This window comes from Python bivittatus, unplaced genomic scaffold (genome assembly GCF_059951505.1).
Source record: "Python bivittatus isolate LINGU-HERP-01145 unplaced genomic scaffold, Pbiv_v1 ctg000020_np1212, whole genome shotgun sequence".
Classification (NCBI taxonomy): Eukaryota; Metazoa; Chordata; class Lepidosauria; order Squamata; family Pythonidae; genus Python; species Python bivittatus.
In genome coordinates this window covers 121482447-121500590 of record NW_028277030.1, presented here as the reverse complement: position 1 = coordinate 121500590, position 18144 = coordinate 121482447, and the positions used below count along the sequence as shown (strand labels likewise).

General features: G+C 38.2%; 1 protein-coding gene and 1 long non-coding RNA gene across 9 annotated transcripts in view; one reads left to right on the top strand and one right to left on the bottom strand.

The window, feature by feature from the left end:
* The window catches only part of LOC112541723 (uncharacterized), a 32379-nt gene extending 27065 nt beyond the window's left edge, over positions 1–5314 (top strand). Inside the window, exon 3 of the long non-coding RNA XR_015797486.1 lies at positions 4948–5314. This is a non-coding gene — a long non-coding RNA (uncharacterized LOC112541723). The remainder of the gene's footprint in view (positions 1–4947) is intronic.
* ANAPC1 (anaphase promoting complex subunit 1) overlaps positions 1–18144 on the bottom strand; it is a 65393-nt gene that overhangs the window by 22820 nt on the left and 24429 nt on the right. For 6 of the 8 annotated variants that reach the window (XM_088148431.1, XM_088148458.1, XM_088148465.1 and 3 more), the window contains 13 exons: positions 17484–17632; positions 16115–16193; positions 15954–15990; positions 15117–15190; positions 14499–14677; positions 13824–14050; positions 10941–11059; positions 9111–9382; positions 7078–7312; positions 2271–2362; positions 1941–2075; positions 937–1019; positions 155–233 (listed from right to left, as the gene is read on the bottom strand). In XM_088148431.1, the coding sequence (XP_088004557.1) occupies positions 155–233; positions 937–1019; positions 1941–2075; positions 2271–2362; positions 7078–7312; positions 9111–9382; positions 10941–11059; positions 13824–14050; positions 14499–14677; positions 15117–15190; positions 15954–15990; positions 16115–16193; positions 17484–17632 (1760 nt within the window). The remainder of the gene's footprint in view (positions 1–154; positions 234–936; positions 1020–1940; positions 2076–2270; positions 2363–7077; positions 7313–9110; positions 9383–10940; positions 11060–13823; positions 14051–14498; positions 14678–15116; positions 15191–15953; positions 15991–16114; positions 16194–17483; positions 17633–18144) is intronic. The other 2 variants (XM_088148443.1, XM_088148448.1) reach the window with 1 other exon arrangement.

Below are 18144 nucleotides of genomic sequence, written 5' to 3'. Positions count from 1 at the left end.
AAAAGCTTAAAAAGGAACATTGGAATGAGTGACTGGACTACATAGCAAGATCATCTGTAGCCCATTTTAATATTTGGTATAACAGTGCACGCTATCAGTTTATTTTGAGCTGCTTGTATTATAATAGAAGAGCAAAAGCAAAATATAAACATACCCTCAATAAAAGGAATTCTGGTTTTACAAAGTCCAACAAATACATTGTGTCTGGAGCACAAAGCCAATCAGCAATTGACCTAAGAAAAAATAACATAAAAGCAGAGTTGTAAATTAAAATGGCTTGCTTAATGAAGCATGGGGACATGCTTCAACTCATCTTAAATGGCTAAGTTTGCTATAGTTATATATATTTAATCTCCCAGATCTGCTACTCTGGTTAATGTGATCCCTGCACTTTAAGAAAGATACAATGGGGTCAGTGCTTCTTGCTCGGCCTAAATTGCAAATATATTTATATTTACTGAATGCTATAACCTCCAACATTCATACATTAAACTATCATTTTAATGAAAATGCAGCAGTAGTACAAATAGTATCTGGATACTAGTATAAAATAAACAGTGAAAATGCTATATAAATGAATGGTCTAGTGAATTTCTGTATTGCACCTATCACCCTCTACAGCTTCCACATGATTCCAGGAAAAAAGATTGCTACTTTAAAAAGTTCCAGACAGTGCTGGAGCTCCAGCAGGCTCTGAAGCAGATTTGTGAAACTGAATCCAACCAACGCAGAGCCCAAAAAGCTACCATTCTGATTTAAAGCTAACTAGGGCTAGGAACAATTAGACTGCTTGGGAAGAGTAACATGACTTTTTTTCCCCTAAGACACAAAAGTTTGTACTATTATAGCTTGCTGTGGTCTGACTAAACACAAGACTGGATTGATCCTGTGATCCTAAGTGTGCCATATATTTAACCATAACTCCTAGCCTCATACCTGTTGTTGGTCTTGAGATAGATCATGGCTAATGCCAAAGTTGCACCTGGGCAAGTCACATCCACATTTATAGTATCTCCTTCCTATAAATAAAACATACATTCAATTTAAGTCCTACAGTGATGGGTACTGCAGACATCTATGGATGAGGGAGACATTCATTTAGTTCATTGTGAACTAATTTACACTTCCTAATTCAATATGGGAACCAAAGTACAAATATTCTTTACTTTTCCATAAAGTTTATAAATCAGTTCTCCAGTCAAAATTACATACAAATATGTGTGTTTTACTGTAATTAGGAAAGTGCTTGCAAAAATGTGTGTAATGGAACACTGCATTCAAAAATAAGTAACTTGTAACATGTTTTTGCCTTTTTTAAAAACCACAATTTGATGAATAAATAAGGTAGTGTCAGCCCTTTGAGGTGGACCAGACTTGAACACCAAAGTCATGAATACTAAAACTAATTTTATTGTAGGGTTACGGTAACAGAATCTTGCAACACTGAACATGCCTCCCTGCCCTCTGCCTTTATCCTGAAGAGAACTAAGGAGGGTCAGGTCTGAGACACTTTCTCAAATTCCATTCCGGCTTTGGACTCTGATTTCTCTTATCTGACCATTGCCTTGGCTGCGGCTCTTCCTCCTGTTCCTCGAGGTTATTCTCACAGCCCGTTACAGGTAGAATGTACCAACACTTTAAAAACAAGGAATGTTTCAAGGTATTTGAGGAAGTTCCATACCTGAAATAAAACATATCTGAGCCTCACAAGTAGTAATGTGGATGATCCAATGAAACTGCTTTGTGCCATGTGTAGATAAATAAAGGCTATAACTAACAAAAAGGTGAATGGGACAAACACCAGAAATGCACAAAGAATTTTCTTTCCCCATGCTACCGCATCTGGAGTGTTGGTATCAGGTGATGTAGATAATACTTAGGTATATAGACCAATAGTCTGATTCTCTTAAGGCACAATTTTGGAAAACTAAAAACATCACCTTAATTTGATAACTTGGAGATTTGTGTTTTTCACGGTGCATTCCAGCTTGAAAACGCCGGTGGCCACCAACCATATATTGGTAGAGCTGCTCAGGCACATTCAGGTCTGACATGCCTATCAAATTGCTGCCATGCTAAGAGAGAAACCAACAGTATTAAGCATTCTATTGACATTCTGTAATTGGACATAATCTGAACCAACCCAATTCATATATTTGCAGGGAAACTGAAATATACAACTCAGCAAAGAGTTCTTTGCAGTTTCCGAATGAAAATACTGCAAACAATTTGGCATGACATAAAAATTTAGAGAAAAAAAGCACACTTACCCCAAGACAAACCATGCCCAAAGCTAAGCCAGCAGCCAGTGAATAGGACTCTCTGTCAGTGCAATATTCCATTTCAGGACCTGGGGGGCGCCCTGAACAAATATATAAATAAATCCAACTATTAATCAACTTTTAAAATTAGCAAGCTAACATTCCATTTTTATTCAATATATCTGAACTATTTTTACTATTAAAAAGCTTAGACACAACTGGTGTTGTTCAGATGTGTTAGCCATTATCACTTTTCACATTTCAACACCTTTTAAAAGATAACTGAAACACGCCAACATCTCTTTCAAAATCTAGATGAAATGGGGGAATCTTGGATTTTTATGCAAAATAATTTGCACCAAATTAAAAAAAGAAACAGTTACAAATAAATCAAAACTGATGCCAATTTTGATCAGTCACCTATATTGTTAAGCCATATCAAGATCCATGTAACACAATGTGCATTACAAAACACAAACCAAGACATTTAGCTTTGGATGCAATCCTATGTGTCTTTACTTGGGAGTAAACTTTGCTGAACATAGACTTACTTTCAAGTAAATATTATAGTACATTTTAATCAATAGGACTAAGCTATGTGTAAACATAAGTTACTATCTAATTTAAATTATCAGTAAACCAAGCTATAAGAACTTCTCAACCCAATGAAAAGAGGGCTTCTTTAAAAGAGGGACAGGAATATAAATTGTCTTCCTATATGAAACAAAAGAAACATTCAATCCAAAATCTCTGGACTATAACCAGGTGTTCTAAATTAACCACTTGGACATCAGTATGTTTTACCATCAAAACTATTAAAAAATCAATTAAGCTAGCTAATCTATCCTTTTAAACGAAGTCAGTTAGGTATAGCTCTGGAACTACATATAGGATGCCTGACGGTTTCTTTTTCTTTTTTTAAATAATAATTTTTATTAAAGTTTAAAAATACAAAGACAAAAAACTAATACAAACTAGGAAAAATATAAAAAGTAAAAATAAGAGAAAAGAGAAAAAAATATATATAAAGAAATGACTTCCCCCTTCATCAAGACAAGTACAATTTCAGTAACTCATCACTTTCTCTAACATTTCAACCAAAGATCTTCCCATATCTCATCTCTTATCTATAAACAAATTATAAAACCTTCTCATTCAATCTTAATCAGCAAAAGTCCATTAACCGTTACCAGAAATAACAATGTATATATTTTAACCTTAGTCAAATAAGTTTCATATTCCTTTCCTTTCCTTTTAACACAGTAACTGATCATTTTCTCTAAAAATACAATAAAAAAATTATTCTTCCCATATCTTATCTCTTATTATAAACAAATCTTTAAAGCCTCATCATTCAAATTTAGTAAAAAAATCCATTAAAAGGTACCAGAAACAACATATTAAAAATCTTAACCTTTAATCCCTTCAAATAGTACCCCAAAAGTTAATTTCTTATCATTTTCTCTTTGTCTCCTCTCAAGTTTAACACATATTAGCAATAACAGCATCCATATTTTAACAAAAAAATCTCTTCTTCCATTTTGGAAGTGTTGAACAGAGATATTTGAGAAGATGAGAATGTAATGCGTTGGAAAATTTAAAAAGAGGCTTATAAATTGAGGGCTTTAGCTGATGCTTTAGTTTTGATTTTACAAGAGCCTCTGAATGGTATTGAACATTTAATGAAGAAACTGAAAGACTTTGATGCACTAGCTGATTTTAAAGTAAACAAACAAAAAACAAAGATGTTGGTTAAAAGCATGAGTCCACAAGACCAAGAGGCTTTGATGAAAAAAAAAACTGGTTTCAAAATTGAGAAAAAGGTTAAATATTTAGAAGTCACACTGACTAATATGAATTGTATCTTGTTTCAGAATAACTATGTTAAGGTGTGGAATGATATTAAAAAAGACTTATTGTGATGGGACAAATTACAACTATCACTACTGAGTAGAATTTCAGTAATCAAGATGAATGTTTTACCTAGGATGTTATTCTTATTTCAGACAACACCAGTGTTGACAACTGATGTACCATTTAAACAATGGCAAAAAAACATTTCTAAGTTTGTATGGCAAGGTAAAAAACCAAGAATTAAATATAAATTGTTAGAAGATGCCAAAGAAAGAGGTAGGCTAGGACTTCCTGATTTAAAATTGTATTTTGATGCTTGTTGTTTGGTATAGATGAAAGATTGGGTGACTTTGAGAAACAGGAGGTTATTGGCATTAGAAGGACATGACCTAAGATTTGGGTGGCATGGTTATCGATGATGACAAAGTGAAGGTTAATATTGACTTTAACAATCATTTTATTAGGCATGCCATATTGAGAGTTTGGAACAGATATAAAGCAATGGCCAATGGGAGTGGAGTAAAGGATTGAAGTTTACACTTAATTACAATCTGAAAGAGAATTTTTACAAGATGATGCATTGTTGGTATTTAACACCAGATAAATTGTCAAAGATGTATAAGAGAGTGTCAAATGTATGCTGGAAATATAATTGATGTGAAGGCACTTTTTATCGTCTTTGGTGGATTTGTAAGAAAACTAAGAAATACTGGGATTGGATAAGTGCTTTAATACAGAGAATTCTAAAAATGGATGTACAATTGAAACCAGAGGTTTTCCTTTTAGGTATGACAGACAAACAGATCAACTTTATTCTTTTATATGTTAACAGCAGCAAAACTCTTATATGCGCAGAAATGGAAGGACCCACAAATACCTACAATTGAAGAATGGATGGTGAAGTTGATGGAGTTGGCAGAGATGGGGAAACTGACTATTTTGATTAAAGAAAAGACTTCGTTTAGCTTTGTTTCTACTTGGAAACCACTTTTGGACTTTTTGCTTGAAACTGAGAGAAATGAAACTTTAATTCTGGGATTTGATGATTAAACTATTTATGATTATAGAAGTGCACTATAAACTGTGTACTAGTTTAAATTTTAGAGTAAGATGTGAATGTATTATATGTTTGTATCTGTACCAAAGAAACTCAGAAGCTACCTTTTTTCTCTTTTTTCTTTTCTGCACTTTAATTTCATTCTTTTTCTGATCTCTCTTTTTTCAATTCTTTTTTTCTGTTTCCTTATATTTTATCTTTTGCTGAAATTTAATAAAGTTCTTATTAAAAAAAATTCTTCCCATATCTTATCTATAAACAAATCTTTAATGCCTCGTCATTCAGTCCTAGTGAAGAAAAACCCATTAAGAGCGACTAGAAAGAACATCATATATACTTTTTAACCCTGATTGGATAAGCCAACTTTATATTCCTTAATTTTGCTTTTAAAAATCTTGATGTTTATTCCCTTTAAATAGTGTCCCAAAAGCTGATTTCATTTTCTTTTTGTCTTTTCTCAGGAACTCCTTCATAAGTATAACACATCTCTTTTGTAAGTACAACATAAGAAAGTTGTCAAAGTGAATCTTCTGATTTATTATTTGTGTATCCCTTTTAGGTCTTGAGAAATCAGCCAGTTTCATTTGTAAGTCCTGTGTAACATCATTTTCCATATCATTCTTGTATCTTGTCATTTTTAAATCCATATCCAAAACAGCCTGGTTCTCAGTTGTATCCTCTTCTATCTCTTCTTTTAAACCCATTTTTATAGTAGCAGACACTGAGTGCATTGTTGTCAAATATCCTTGAATTCTTCCAAAGTTAAAATATTTTTCTCCATTCTGTATTAGTGGGACTCTTCTCCTTTAATTATAATCTTTAGCTGTTTCTGGTTGCCTCTAGTGTCCAGCCTTCAAAGTCTCCTCTTATCAAGTTTTTCTCTAATCCATATCATTTTCCCATGGGAGGGTTTCATACACTTAGATTCAAAATCTTCATATATTTTTATTAGGATTTTAAACAATCCACAGGAAGTATTCTTATAATTAGTTTCAAAATCTTATTTCCAATCCATCTGGCCCCTTAGTCCATTTAAAACTTTCCAAAATTAATGTTCTAATCTTTTGCTGTTTATTTCAGAATTTTAAAAAATTAAGCTTACATATAACTTCTTTTGCTAAGGATTGGAGGAGAATCACCCAGTGTGATAAAACTTGTTATTCTGAAGTTTCTTAATTTCCAAAAGGCAGTTAACAAGCAATTTACTGAAGTGATTAAGAGAGGAAGTTGGTGAACCCATTGTCCATTTGAAGGTTCCGAACCATGGCTTAGGCAAAACTGACTTTCCCTTGGCTCCCAGAGCTCTAAAACCCGCCGGAGATCACTGTTTTATGGTTGTCTCACGGGGAGCATCCCTGTGGAGCACTTATGGGAGATTCCAGGTCATCCCCTTTATCCAGGGAGGAATTTTGAGGTGCTGATCTGTTTGCCACTCCTTGTTTTACCATGGTTGTTGGCTTCACAAAAAACAAAGCTGTCTTCGGTCCACTATTGCTTCCCCAGAAGTCAGGATGCTTGAAGGTTTCAAGAGCTGCCCACTTCAGGACCACTGAAATTAAACTCATAATACAAATTGACCAGAGGGCTCATCTATCAGATACTAACATGAGGAATATATAGAACTGTAGGATAGTTGACAAAAGTAAGTATAAGATGGATAGAGGCAACAGTGTAAAATTAAGAACAAGCAGGGAAAAGTACTAAGAACTGATGAAGAGGAAAGAAAAACAGTGGAAATAGAAGCAGCAGCTGGGATGGAGCAAGTTAAGCATGCACCTCAGCAACCTGAAGGGTTTTCCTTGCCTTAGCATATATGATCATCTTTACTTTGTAAGATAATAGCGCTTAAATCATTCATATCACACTTCCTTGTATAGATATAATCCCAACCTGCTTCCTCCTTACCTATTTCTGACAAGAGAACTTCAGCAGTGTGCCTATGAGCCGTCCCTTGGTATACCAAGCCTATTCCTATCACAGCCGCCACTTGCACATTATGAGGAACATCCAGCTCAGTGGAAGTTGGAGGCAAAAGAGCTGGTATGTGGATGCTGAGCAGCCGAGTGATAGACATATCCATTGTGCCCAACTTGGCAGCAGACACTCCTAGCAGCAGCCCAATGCTCATCATCTCATGACCCTGCCATTAAGAAAAAAAGCATCTTGATCAGAAGTATTTTCACTTGGAATGAATCCAAGGCATTACAGGTAATCCTCATTTAGCGACTGCCTCAGTTACTGACCATTCACAGTTACAATGGTGATGAAAAAGTAACTTTACAACCAATCCTCACATTTACGACCTTCACAGGTCTGTAAAGCAATCCTTGCAGGAAAGCTGAAGTAAGATCATAACAAAGTCGTGGTTTCACTTAGCAACCACTTCAATTAATGACCAAGTTGCCAGTCCCAATTGTGGTCACTAAATGAGGACTACCTGTACCCAGAAGCACACACATACCATACGCTTGAAATTAAAACTCACTGCAAAATGTTTATTAACTTCTAAAACTAATATATTATTAGGAGCAATGGGAAACCTTCTGCTCATGTAAGGTGACACATCTATACCTCTCTGTTGAAACAACTGCGGTTCTTTGAGTTATATATGTATGAACCAGAAATCTCTCCTGAGATTTCTGGTTCATACAGATATAACTCAAAGATTTGAGATCTTTGATCTCAGGAGAGATTTCTGATGGGGAAAGACCACAATGGAGAGGAGGGGATCCACAAAAATCAGATACCCTATCTTGTCTGAAGAGAAGTACTTTTACTATTACAAGCCACCACTGGAAATAACCCAAGAGCTTATTTTACAGGTTAGTGACGTGGTTCTTAAACTGCGTTGCAGCACCCCAGGGTATGGAGGACATTTTAAATTTTTGAGGGAAACACAGCAATACTCAACATCTGTCAGAAAGTGTGGAATCATTACCAAAACACTAAGGATACCATGAACCAAGAAAGTCTGGGAATTTCTGGTTTAGTGCAACGTCTGAACTGAAGGATCACTGCTACATGTTTGAAAATTAATACAGTATTCAGGTTGCAAACTGGTTAGCAAAAATAGTGGTTGCTATGACATCTGAACATCAGCCACAAATATAAAAAAGGGGACGCGGTGGCGCAAGGGCTTGATGATGCGGGAATTGCCGGTCAGAAATGATTGGCTCTCCAGCGGTTCGAGCCCAGCTCCGTGGGACAGGGTGAGCTCCTGTCCCTTGTCCTAGCTCCTTGCTCACCCAGCAATTCGAAAGCTATTCCATCTGCGAGTAGATAAATGGGTACTCCCGTTTAGATGGGAGGAACCGGCGGTGCTGCGCAGGGGAGCAAAATACCGGTGCTGGCCGAACTCCGAATGCAGCCGGCATGAGCGGCGAGCGGCGAGGAAGATCTACCGAGGAGGAAAAGCCCGGATGACCCCCTAGCGACCCCTGCCGGTCATACAGCGTAATTAATTGTATAACTGTATTATATGTACTTTGTGAGCTGCCCAGAGTTCCCCATTGGGGGGAGATGGGCGGACAATAAATCAAATGTAATAAATAAATAAATAAATAAATAAATAATTGTTGTCAAAATTGCAGCACAGAAAATGCTGTAAAAATTTACAAAAGAGCTGATATTCAATAAAATACATGCACAAAACCTGAACCATTAGGAACCATCAACATGCTACCTTCAATACAAGAAATCTACCTACAGAGCAGACTCTGCACTCTGTAACTAAAATTGTACAACTAATACAACTTCTGTGCCAATCACTACAGTGAATGAAATGGCTAGGAATTCACCACTCAGTTGATCAATGGCACTATTCAGCTTATGGAGTGGCTTTTAGTGTGATATTCCTATCAATCCCAGCACAAAAAAGATAACATATATTGGCCCAAAGAAAGCATCCTCTACCTCTTACTTTTGAACTATGGCCTCACCTTTGTTAAGTAGTCATGGATATTGAGTGTTGCAAGTTTTGTGAGATGGCCATTCAAACCCAGAGCCATGAGGAAGCCTGCATATTCATTGGCAAGTTCAGCATTTTTGGGTTTGTTGTAGACAATCCATGCAGAGTCTATTTGGGAAGCTGGAGCTATCTTCAGCCCAGCAGCCACACCATTGTGAAAGTTTGCCCAGCAAGCCATATTAGGAGGCACATCTATGTTCCCACTGTTGAGATCCACTGTGGTATTTCTAGGGGGAGCCCGGCCTACATAGGAGGATAAAATTAAAAAATAAATAAATGAAGCGGAAAACAAAAAAGGCAACTTTATTTTTATGGTTTTCTTATTTTGTTGTCCAAGTGCAACAGGTTTCCAAAGCTCTGAGAGCAGCCCCTTACAAACTATTTGGAGAAATTCTGTTGAACACAAGGGGCTTCGGTGCTTCAAAAATATGCACTACAAAACAAAGAAAATGACCCAAAGATTATTTAATACAAAAGGGAAAGAAAAAAGGGAACTCACTTGGTTCTCTTTGAAAAAGGAGTATCACAAGTGCAAGATAGAATGAAGGAATGTTAGAGTTAACTCTGTATAACAGAGCAGAGCTGCACAGTTTCTTCTTCCTGTCCTGCACATGCATGTTTCAGGAAGAGGCAGCATAATGAATGGCAAGTATATCTTCCATGCATCACAGGGTACAGTGTGGATACACATGAGAGAACTTCCTAATTCTGTACTTTAAGATATGTGAACTTCAACTCCCAGAATTCCTCAGCCAGCATTTTTGTTTCTGTATGTTTTAGCATACAAAAAACAAAATTGTTTTAGCAATTGATCTGGTGGTTGCTGCAGCTGTCTTGGCTGGCTCACCCTCACAGTGCATCCATCAGTTTAAGATCCAAAGGACCTGGCTCCTAAATGCCCCTTCCATAAATGCAGGAATGAACAAATGCATGGCAGCCAGTGACTGCAGCTAATGCGGGGCTGGGGGTGGGGCAGGCGGCACTGCAAAGTAGGTAAAGCTGGAGTTTGGAGCGTTCCTTAACAGCAATGTGCCTGTTTTAGGGATTATACTACAGTTTTCATCAGCTTCCTAGTGAAAATGGAAGGAAACCTTGCCATCAGTTTTCAGCAATCTTTCTCAGAGGGGGCTCTGAGGGCCACAACATGGTACAGGAGACACATACAACCATGGGGTTGGAGGTTGCCCACCCCTGCGTGAACAGAAAGAAAGAGTGTTAGAGCAAACAGCAATGGCTACAGGTAGATCAGTAAGAGGAGATCAGTCCTCCATTCCATATGTATCACTATTAGCCGATGGCAGAGTAGATCAGGGTGGGATGTAGAAGGGAAATTATCTCTCTCTTTTTCTCCCACTAACAGCATCCTAAGAGAGGAATACTATTCACTGGAAATTAGAATTCAAGCCTCCAATACAATTTTATTAATCAACTAGTTAAAATAGACAAGACACCCTTCAGGAAAACCAGGGAATGACCATGTTGGGAGTCAGCATGTCTCTTAAAGAATATCCCTAAATTATGTTTCTGTTACACTGCAATTTCTCATACCGCCTAATTAAGAGAATAGTGACACACATCAATGACAATATTCTAGCACGATGTTTTTCAATCTTGGTCACTAAGATGTGTAGACTTCAACTCCCAGAATTCCCCAGGCAGCATGCTGGCTGGGAAATTCTGGGAGTTGAAATCCACACATCTTAAAGTGGCCAAGGTTGAAAAACACTGTTCTAGCGTAAGTAATTTCAAGTCTTAACCCAAGTATGCATCAAATTATCCTGCTAAGTACTGCCAAACATACCTGTCAGGTTCAGTTTGGGAATAGGCAATGGCTCTGTTGGAACTGGGTGATAAGAGAACAAAGTAAACATCCCTCTTCCCAAAGGGAGAGCCATAGTTCTTTGACACAACTGCAGAAGCCTGTAACAGAAGAGAAGATATCAGCAACAATATTTAAAATGCCTGGAAACTTTTTAAGGGCCAACTGCTGATATTAATAAATATGGCGGTTTTGGGGGGGGAGGGTTGTGCCTTCGAGTCAGTGTTGACTCCTGGTGACTCCTGGACTAGTCCCTGCAGCTTTCTTGGCAAGATTTTTTGGAAGTGGTTTGTCGTTGTCTGCTTCCTAGGGGTGAGAGAGAGTAACTGGCCCAAGATCACTCAGCTGGCTTTGTGCCTAAGGTGGGACTAGACTCACAGTTTCTAGCCTGGTACCTTAACCACTACACCAAACTGGCTCTCAGTAAATATGTTGCACAGCTTATATATGGATCTTCTCAAAGCTCTTCCATTTAAAGTGTATATTTTGTAAGCTGCTTTGAGCAAGTTATTTCCTGAATGGATAAAGCAGCTATTTCTTAAAAAAATAAATAAAATGAATGAATGAATAAAAAGTAGGAAGAGAGCAAAGTGCAACTGCAAAACAATAAACAAGCCAGAAAAATATTTAACAGTCTAAAAGGCTGCATTACAACTGCATCCAACACTTAAGAGAAAGACTGTGTTGCTGCTGCATGAATATGCATATCTTAGCTTCTCCCAGCCGCTCACATGAGACTCTTAATGAGACTGTGAGTTACGTTCTCAGAAGTCTCAATCAGATTGATCGAAAGGAATCTTGAAAACTGGTTATGTATTTTAGGCCCCCCACCCCCATTTATCAATGAGTACATTAAGGTGAGGCCTCTTTGACCTTCCTTGCAAGTGCCTCTTAAAGTAGGGGAGATGTTGCACTCCTGCCTGCCAGATATGCAAGAAATGTATATATGTTCTGGTCTCACAACATTTTGCAAATAGCCATTTCATGCTCAGAGACTTCCACTGTAGAATCATTTGACTTCCTCAAAAATGACACTTAAGGTGACATGTACACCTCTCTGCAGGGATGACATCCTAACATAAAGTCATCACTTGGTGTTGCAATCATCAGGTGACAAAAGTACAAGGGTAAAGTATACCACACATAACACAAAATACTGAAGGCAAGCCTCTCCCTGCACAAGGTGAGGATTGTTACATGTAACTTCTCCTCAGAGTCCTCTAATACTTTGCAAAGGCCTGGCTCTGACAGGTGTTCTTACCATGGGTCTTCTCCACATGATCAATACTCTTGGCAGGGGGAGTCGTCACATCCTGAGTCCTGACAGGCAGACAGCAACTTCTCACGCTATCTCAATACAATTCTGTAAGCTTCCTATAATACGCCTCAAAATCCTTAAATACTGCTTAGATTGCTTCTCCCTGACCATCTCCCCTCTCAGAAGGTTTTAACAGGGCCATAAGTACAGCTGAGTGAATCACCTCCTCTCTTCTCTGCTGCAAACAGAACATGATCTGTGTAAAGCTACGCTAACCAGTTGGATGCCCACATAATGTTCTGACTCCCTCAAGCATAACCAATAATCAGGTTATTGGTTTAATTCAAGCTGCAACTGAGGTGCACCTCTACCAAGCTTCCTAAAAAAATAAGCAGATTGTCTGCAAATACTAATTTTATGATGTTTCATTTTTACATTAAGGCCTTGAATAACTCTCCAAATATTTGCTAATACTTCAACTGGCATCTTTGTTGGTTACATCTATATATCTGAAAATATTTCATATTCTATTCATTGATACCAACTGCTGCTTTTAATAGTAACTATTACTAATTAATTATAGAAAGACACTTATTTCAAAATCCCATTCCCAAAACCAATTTTGATAGAGTTATTTTTTTACTTTGTCAAATATTTTAAAAACATCAAATGACAACAAAACTAGTGGAGTTTTAATCTATTTAGCATAATGTTTATATTATGTTCTGTTACATTATGACAGATTCCACAACATTCCAGGCTAAAGCATGGTAGATTTCGAATTCGCTGTGCTGTGCGAACACTGCTTATGTCGCTTCAGTGTACTTTTTATCTGTAGGCTTTAAAAGGTGTTGCAACCTCAAGCTCACCCATTTCCTTTCTTAGACAAACTCTGGCAGTGTCTGCATGACCCAGTAGACCAAACTAGCTGCTCCCTGGGTTACCCCATGCACAGGCAGCACATCTTCTCTGTCAAAGAGGGAACACCCATTTTCAGTCCTCCCAGGACTTGGGAGGCTGTCAATTCCTTCTTCTCCCTCTGCCCCCTGTCCCCCAGCATTCCCCCCCATCACACACACACAAAAGCCAACAGGAGTGGACCCACTGAGGATGGTAGTGGAAAGGGTTTACCCACCGTCCACCTCTTTCTTCCCATTTTCCAAGTCCCTGCAAGATCATTAGCCATAAAAAAGCAGAGAGACTGAGTTTCTAGGGTAGCCCCATTATTCTGTGCTCATTATATGTCACTGTCTCTGTTTTGGCAACAGGGAGAAAATGTTAATTTCCAGTCAATGAATCAGAGGATCAGATTGCTTGGTTTCCTTCTATTAGGGGTAGCTGCAAAACAGAGATCCATTTTCTGTCAGTCAGTGGACTCTGCTGACTAACCAGCCAAGGGAAAGAGTAGGGAGAACTTCTTAACACTGCAAGGATTGTAACTGCCACAGTGGAGGCCCATATGCAGCGTCTTGTATAGGTTGGAGATTTACTCTGGCAAAAGGATAAGAACCAATACTTCCCAGTATAATATTCTGTGATGCAACAAAGTACAGTATTTTTTGTACTTTGTTCAAAGTACAGAAACTTTAAAAGGCAAAAAAAATTACCGGTTTTCCTTTTCTTCAATATATTCATGGTCACTGACTTCTGGCATCTGAACTACATTGACACGGACTGGATGGGCGCTTTGCAGAAGCCTGCGCACCTCTTGCACTCTCAGGTCTTCACTCCATATCAGTGACATCACCTCCTGGTTCATATCATTCATCCCATCATCGTCCTCCTCTGACTCCACTGCTGCAGGCATATCAGACGGCAACATTTGTGGGTCAGACTGCGGAAAAGAAAGACAGTGTCATGCCCACTAGGCTACAAGCTAAAATAATTTTATTGCGATGGGCTATTATAACAGAATCTTGCAAGTCTGACTGTGCTGTACCTCCTCATTCTTTTAGTTCAGTGAATTAGGGAGGCATCTGTCCAAGTGTTATCTGGCTGTTCTGGGCTTAAAAAATGCTTCAGCCCCTTTTGCCTAGGCAGCAGCTCCTGCATATCTCCGTCAAGATCATCTTCCTTACTCTCTACAGACAGGCACTTTTACTGAACGGTTGCGTACAGGGATGCACATCCAAATATTTGTTCACCCTTCTTTCCAGCAAAATTTAACCTTTATTTAAATGACAAACAGCTAATCTACATCTAACTCATTTACGTCAAATTACAGAAAGCCATACTTGGAAATTATCTTCCTGATTTTGCATTTTTGAAATTCAATTACTTACTGCTTTACACTTTGGCAGGTTTCCCTCACGGGCCTGTTTGGAAAGATCTTGACGACCAATCAGAAGGCAGACTGCTTCTGGCCAATCAGAGGCAGGCTGTTGTCGGCAGTGATAGATTGCATCTCTGATAGGAAGAGCAACTCCAAATGGTAAAGATTCTAGGTCTCTTAAAGTGAATCCTTTTAGAGAGGATGAGAATAATTTCACATAAATGGACATATTCTGTAAATCAATTCAAAGCTCCAGGAACAAAGAGAAAGAACATTTCCCATGGAACATAACTTCAAAGGCTATTCTTAAGCTGGATATACGTATTTCCTTTATCCCACCATTGTCCCATACCAAACTGGAATTACTAAACTACAAAAACTATTTTGGCCTGTGACAACAATGGGGTATTTTACAAGCAGCAGTCCAACTTTCAAATTGCTAACAGTTCCCTGAAAACGTACTGCCTGTCTCTAGCTTCAGATGTCAGCCACTTAAAAAGGAAATTTCCAGTCTCCAGGGCTATATATACTTAGGAAGACTAACACTGCATGCCAAACCCATTCAAATGTCTTTGATTTGATGTACACAATCCTTACCTCTGACAAAAAATATTAAAGATCTGCTTACCTACGTTGGTCATCCAGACAACTAGTTTTTCTGCAAGACTAGAAGCAGATGGGCTGTTGCTCATACTGCATCTGCTAAAAAGGAAATAAATATAACCTACTGATTCTTTTGATACCAAATATATATCTGCTGCATCCTTCCCCAACATGTTGCCCCTTCAAAAGGACCTCAACTCCCCTAATTCCTATGCTGTGCTGGCCAGGAATTATGGGAGTTATAAAACAACATTTCTGGAATAAACAAAATAGCCAGGAATTTACAAATGGGAAATAAGGGCAAAGTCAGTCAAAATGCTTGAAGAGAAAATGCAATGATGCTTAGGCAGATACACAAACACCCAAGCGCTTACAACTATGGAATCTAAGCTGCTGAAGAGGGCAGGGGGCAAATTTCTCCTCCTAGCTTTGCTACTGTTGTGTAAAAGATAGCTAATAAGAGGGACTGTAACGGCAACAAGTGAGAATCTATAATTTCCAGAAGGCTTGAGTCCCAACACTTTTAATTAAATATTGCCTGAAAAGGAAAAAAACAAACAAACATAGGGATGGAGTCCTGCAAGCCAGGCTAGAAGCGTAAGTGCAAGATCCCTCCTCTCAACAGTATATATGTCTCAGTCTCTCCATCCACCCCAAAAATCTCAGTGACTCCTACATTTTGCAGCCTTGCAGGGAAAAGAAGTACAGCATATTTAAATAGTGAAGGAAGAAGCTGGAGAGGGTGCAAAAACACAAAGGAGCACCTTAAATGTCCTTAGAGCTACATTCTTATGTTATTCGTGAGAAGTAACAAATGAGAACTTCTAAATGACAACATTCTCTCATCCACCAAATAACATACCCAGATTCTTCCTGCTCCATCTGCTGCTTTCGCTGTCCTAAAAGAGAAAAGGAGAAACAATGGAAATGCAACGCTCCTATCTGTCTTTACCAGGGATAATGCAACAAGTAATGGGTAAAAACATCCATTTCAGAACCTGTGTAGCTCCAAAGTTATATTACCTGAAGTTATCCTGGACAAATAGTTGGAGGCTTCATTTGAAACAGCACTTTCATCACCAAGTATATACAGTACAACGCTCTGCTCAGGAAAAAGTAATTCTGTATTAGAGTCTGCTTACATAAGAGCCAGCAAATTCATCTTAGCAGGAAAAGAGGTGAGCCAGTACTTGGGCTTAAAAATATCCGGAGATCTTAATCAAATTTACATAAGGATGCACCTCAGTAATCAAAGCTAAATAAGCAAGGCTTCGTGGCAAATTTATATGAAGATATGAAGCAGCATTATATAGATTCAGACTATTAACAATTAAGACCAATGTTATTTATAGGCAGTAACTCTCCAAGGCCTTAGGCAGAGTCTTTCTAACTCTGCATCTTCGGATCATTTCAGCTGGTAGTACCAAAAGTGGTATTTGCAATCTGTATACAAAGCAGATATTGCCAGATGTAGGTGCCACTGCTAGGGAGTCACATCCTGTTGCCATACTAAAGGCATAAACTTCGCAGCTCTCATAATAGTGCTATAATCTATGAACGGTATCCATGCTCATGCCTAAACAATGCTTCTAGGATTTGGGCTTCAGCACGCCTCATGCAATGTGACTGCTCAAAATCTTATTCAAAATATATATATATGCAACTGTTTGTTTTTTTATTAAGGAAGACAGGTGCGTTCCTATATTGAAATTCCAGAGTCCAGTACCCAACATTTCTCTCTCAGAGAATGAAAAAAAAACCCTATTTGAATCTGTTCAACTGTAATAAATCTTTGTTTATAAAGCATCCTCAGAGTTAAATAGAGGAGGGAGAAAGATTATGTCCCTTTCTTTAGCATACATCCATATTAGGCAAAACACCCAAGGTATTTTGCTGGCAGAGACAAACTAATATAAATAGCACCCACCTACACATACATGGGGGGGGGGATTAAAAAAAAACCCTCCAATATCTGATATCACAATACAATTGTCTGCATAAACATCATATCATCTGGAGCCACATGCCTGAGTAGCTGTAGTCAAACATATCTGAGTAGTTTATTCATGAAAACATTCTCCTTTATTTGAAGCAGAACTACAATTTACAGCATAACAGCAACTGATGGTTAAATAATTAATTTCTAACAAATCCGTTCTCTTTGAATTCAGCCAGTCCTTCCTCCTTCCCTCCCTTCAATTTGTCTACTTCCTGAATCCAGAAGAATTCTAAGTGGCTTGCAGCTTAAAGCTTCCTCTTTCCCTGTAAAGGAGCCCTTTGGGAAATTCAAATGACAAGGCACCCCCAAAATGTCGAGTTAAGAAGACAGAGAAAAGGAATACCTCATTCAGTTCACTGAATCAAATCACTTCTCTAGGTGTTTAATACATACCAACACTACCAGCTTGCTCCTTTCACAGATTCCAGGCAAGTAAGGATAGGGTGGCACACTTTCTCCCTTCAAGCAAGAACACAGCCACTGAAAGATACTTGGAGGCTCAGCCGAGAAGAAGAAAGGATGATGCATGAAGCCTGTTTGGGCTTAATCATACAGAACAGGAGTCACTCACACACCATTTTAAAAAATATATCAAGGCTGCCTTACTGCCTGTAAAAACAGAGAACTACTTTTTCTGGACACTAGAGGACCTTCTAAATATATAAACCAGTGTTTTTCAAACTTGGCCACTTTAAGATGTGTGGGGAATTCTGGGAGTTGAAATCCACACAATTTAAAGTGGCCAAGTTTGGAAAACACTGGTATAAACTGTCCTTGGTGATACCTAAGCCTTTTTTGAATGAAAAAAAACAATGGTTTGTGGACACAGATAGTGATAACTTCCTTGAGGGCAGTAGCACATCTCTTCCCTATTATTATAATGGGAATCTGTTTGCTCTTCTTGGGTATCATCTACCACACACAGCATCGGCACATTCTTAAATCATATCATCTGTGGTAAGATGGGCTGTTTTACTGACAGACTTTGAAAAGGCCGAGCTTTCTCCCACATTTACTAAGAAGGCAAAACAGTGTCACCCAAGAAAACCTCCTC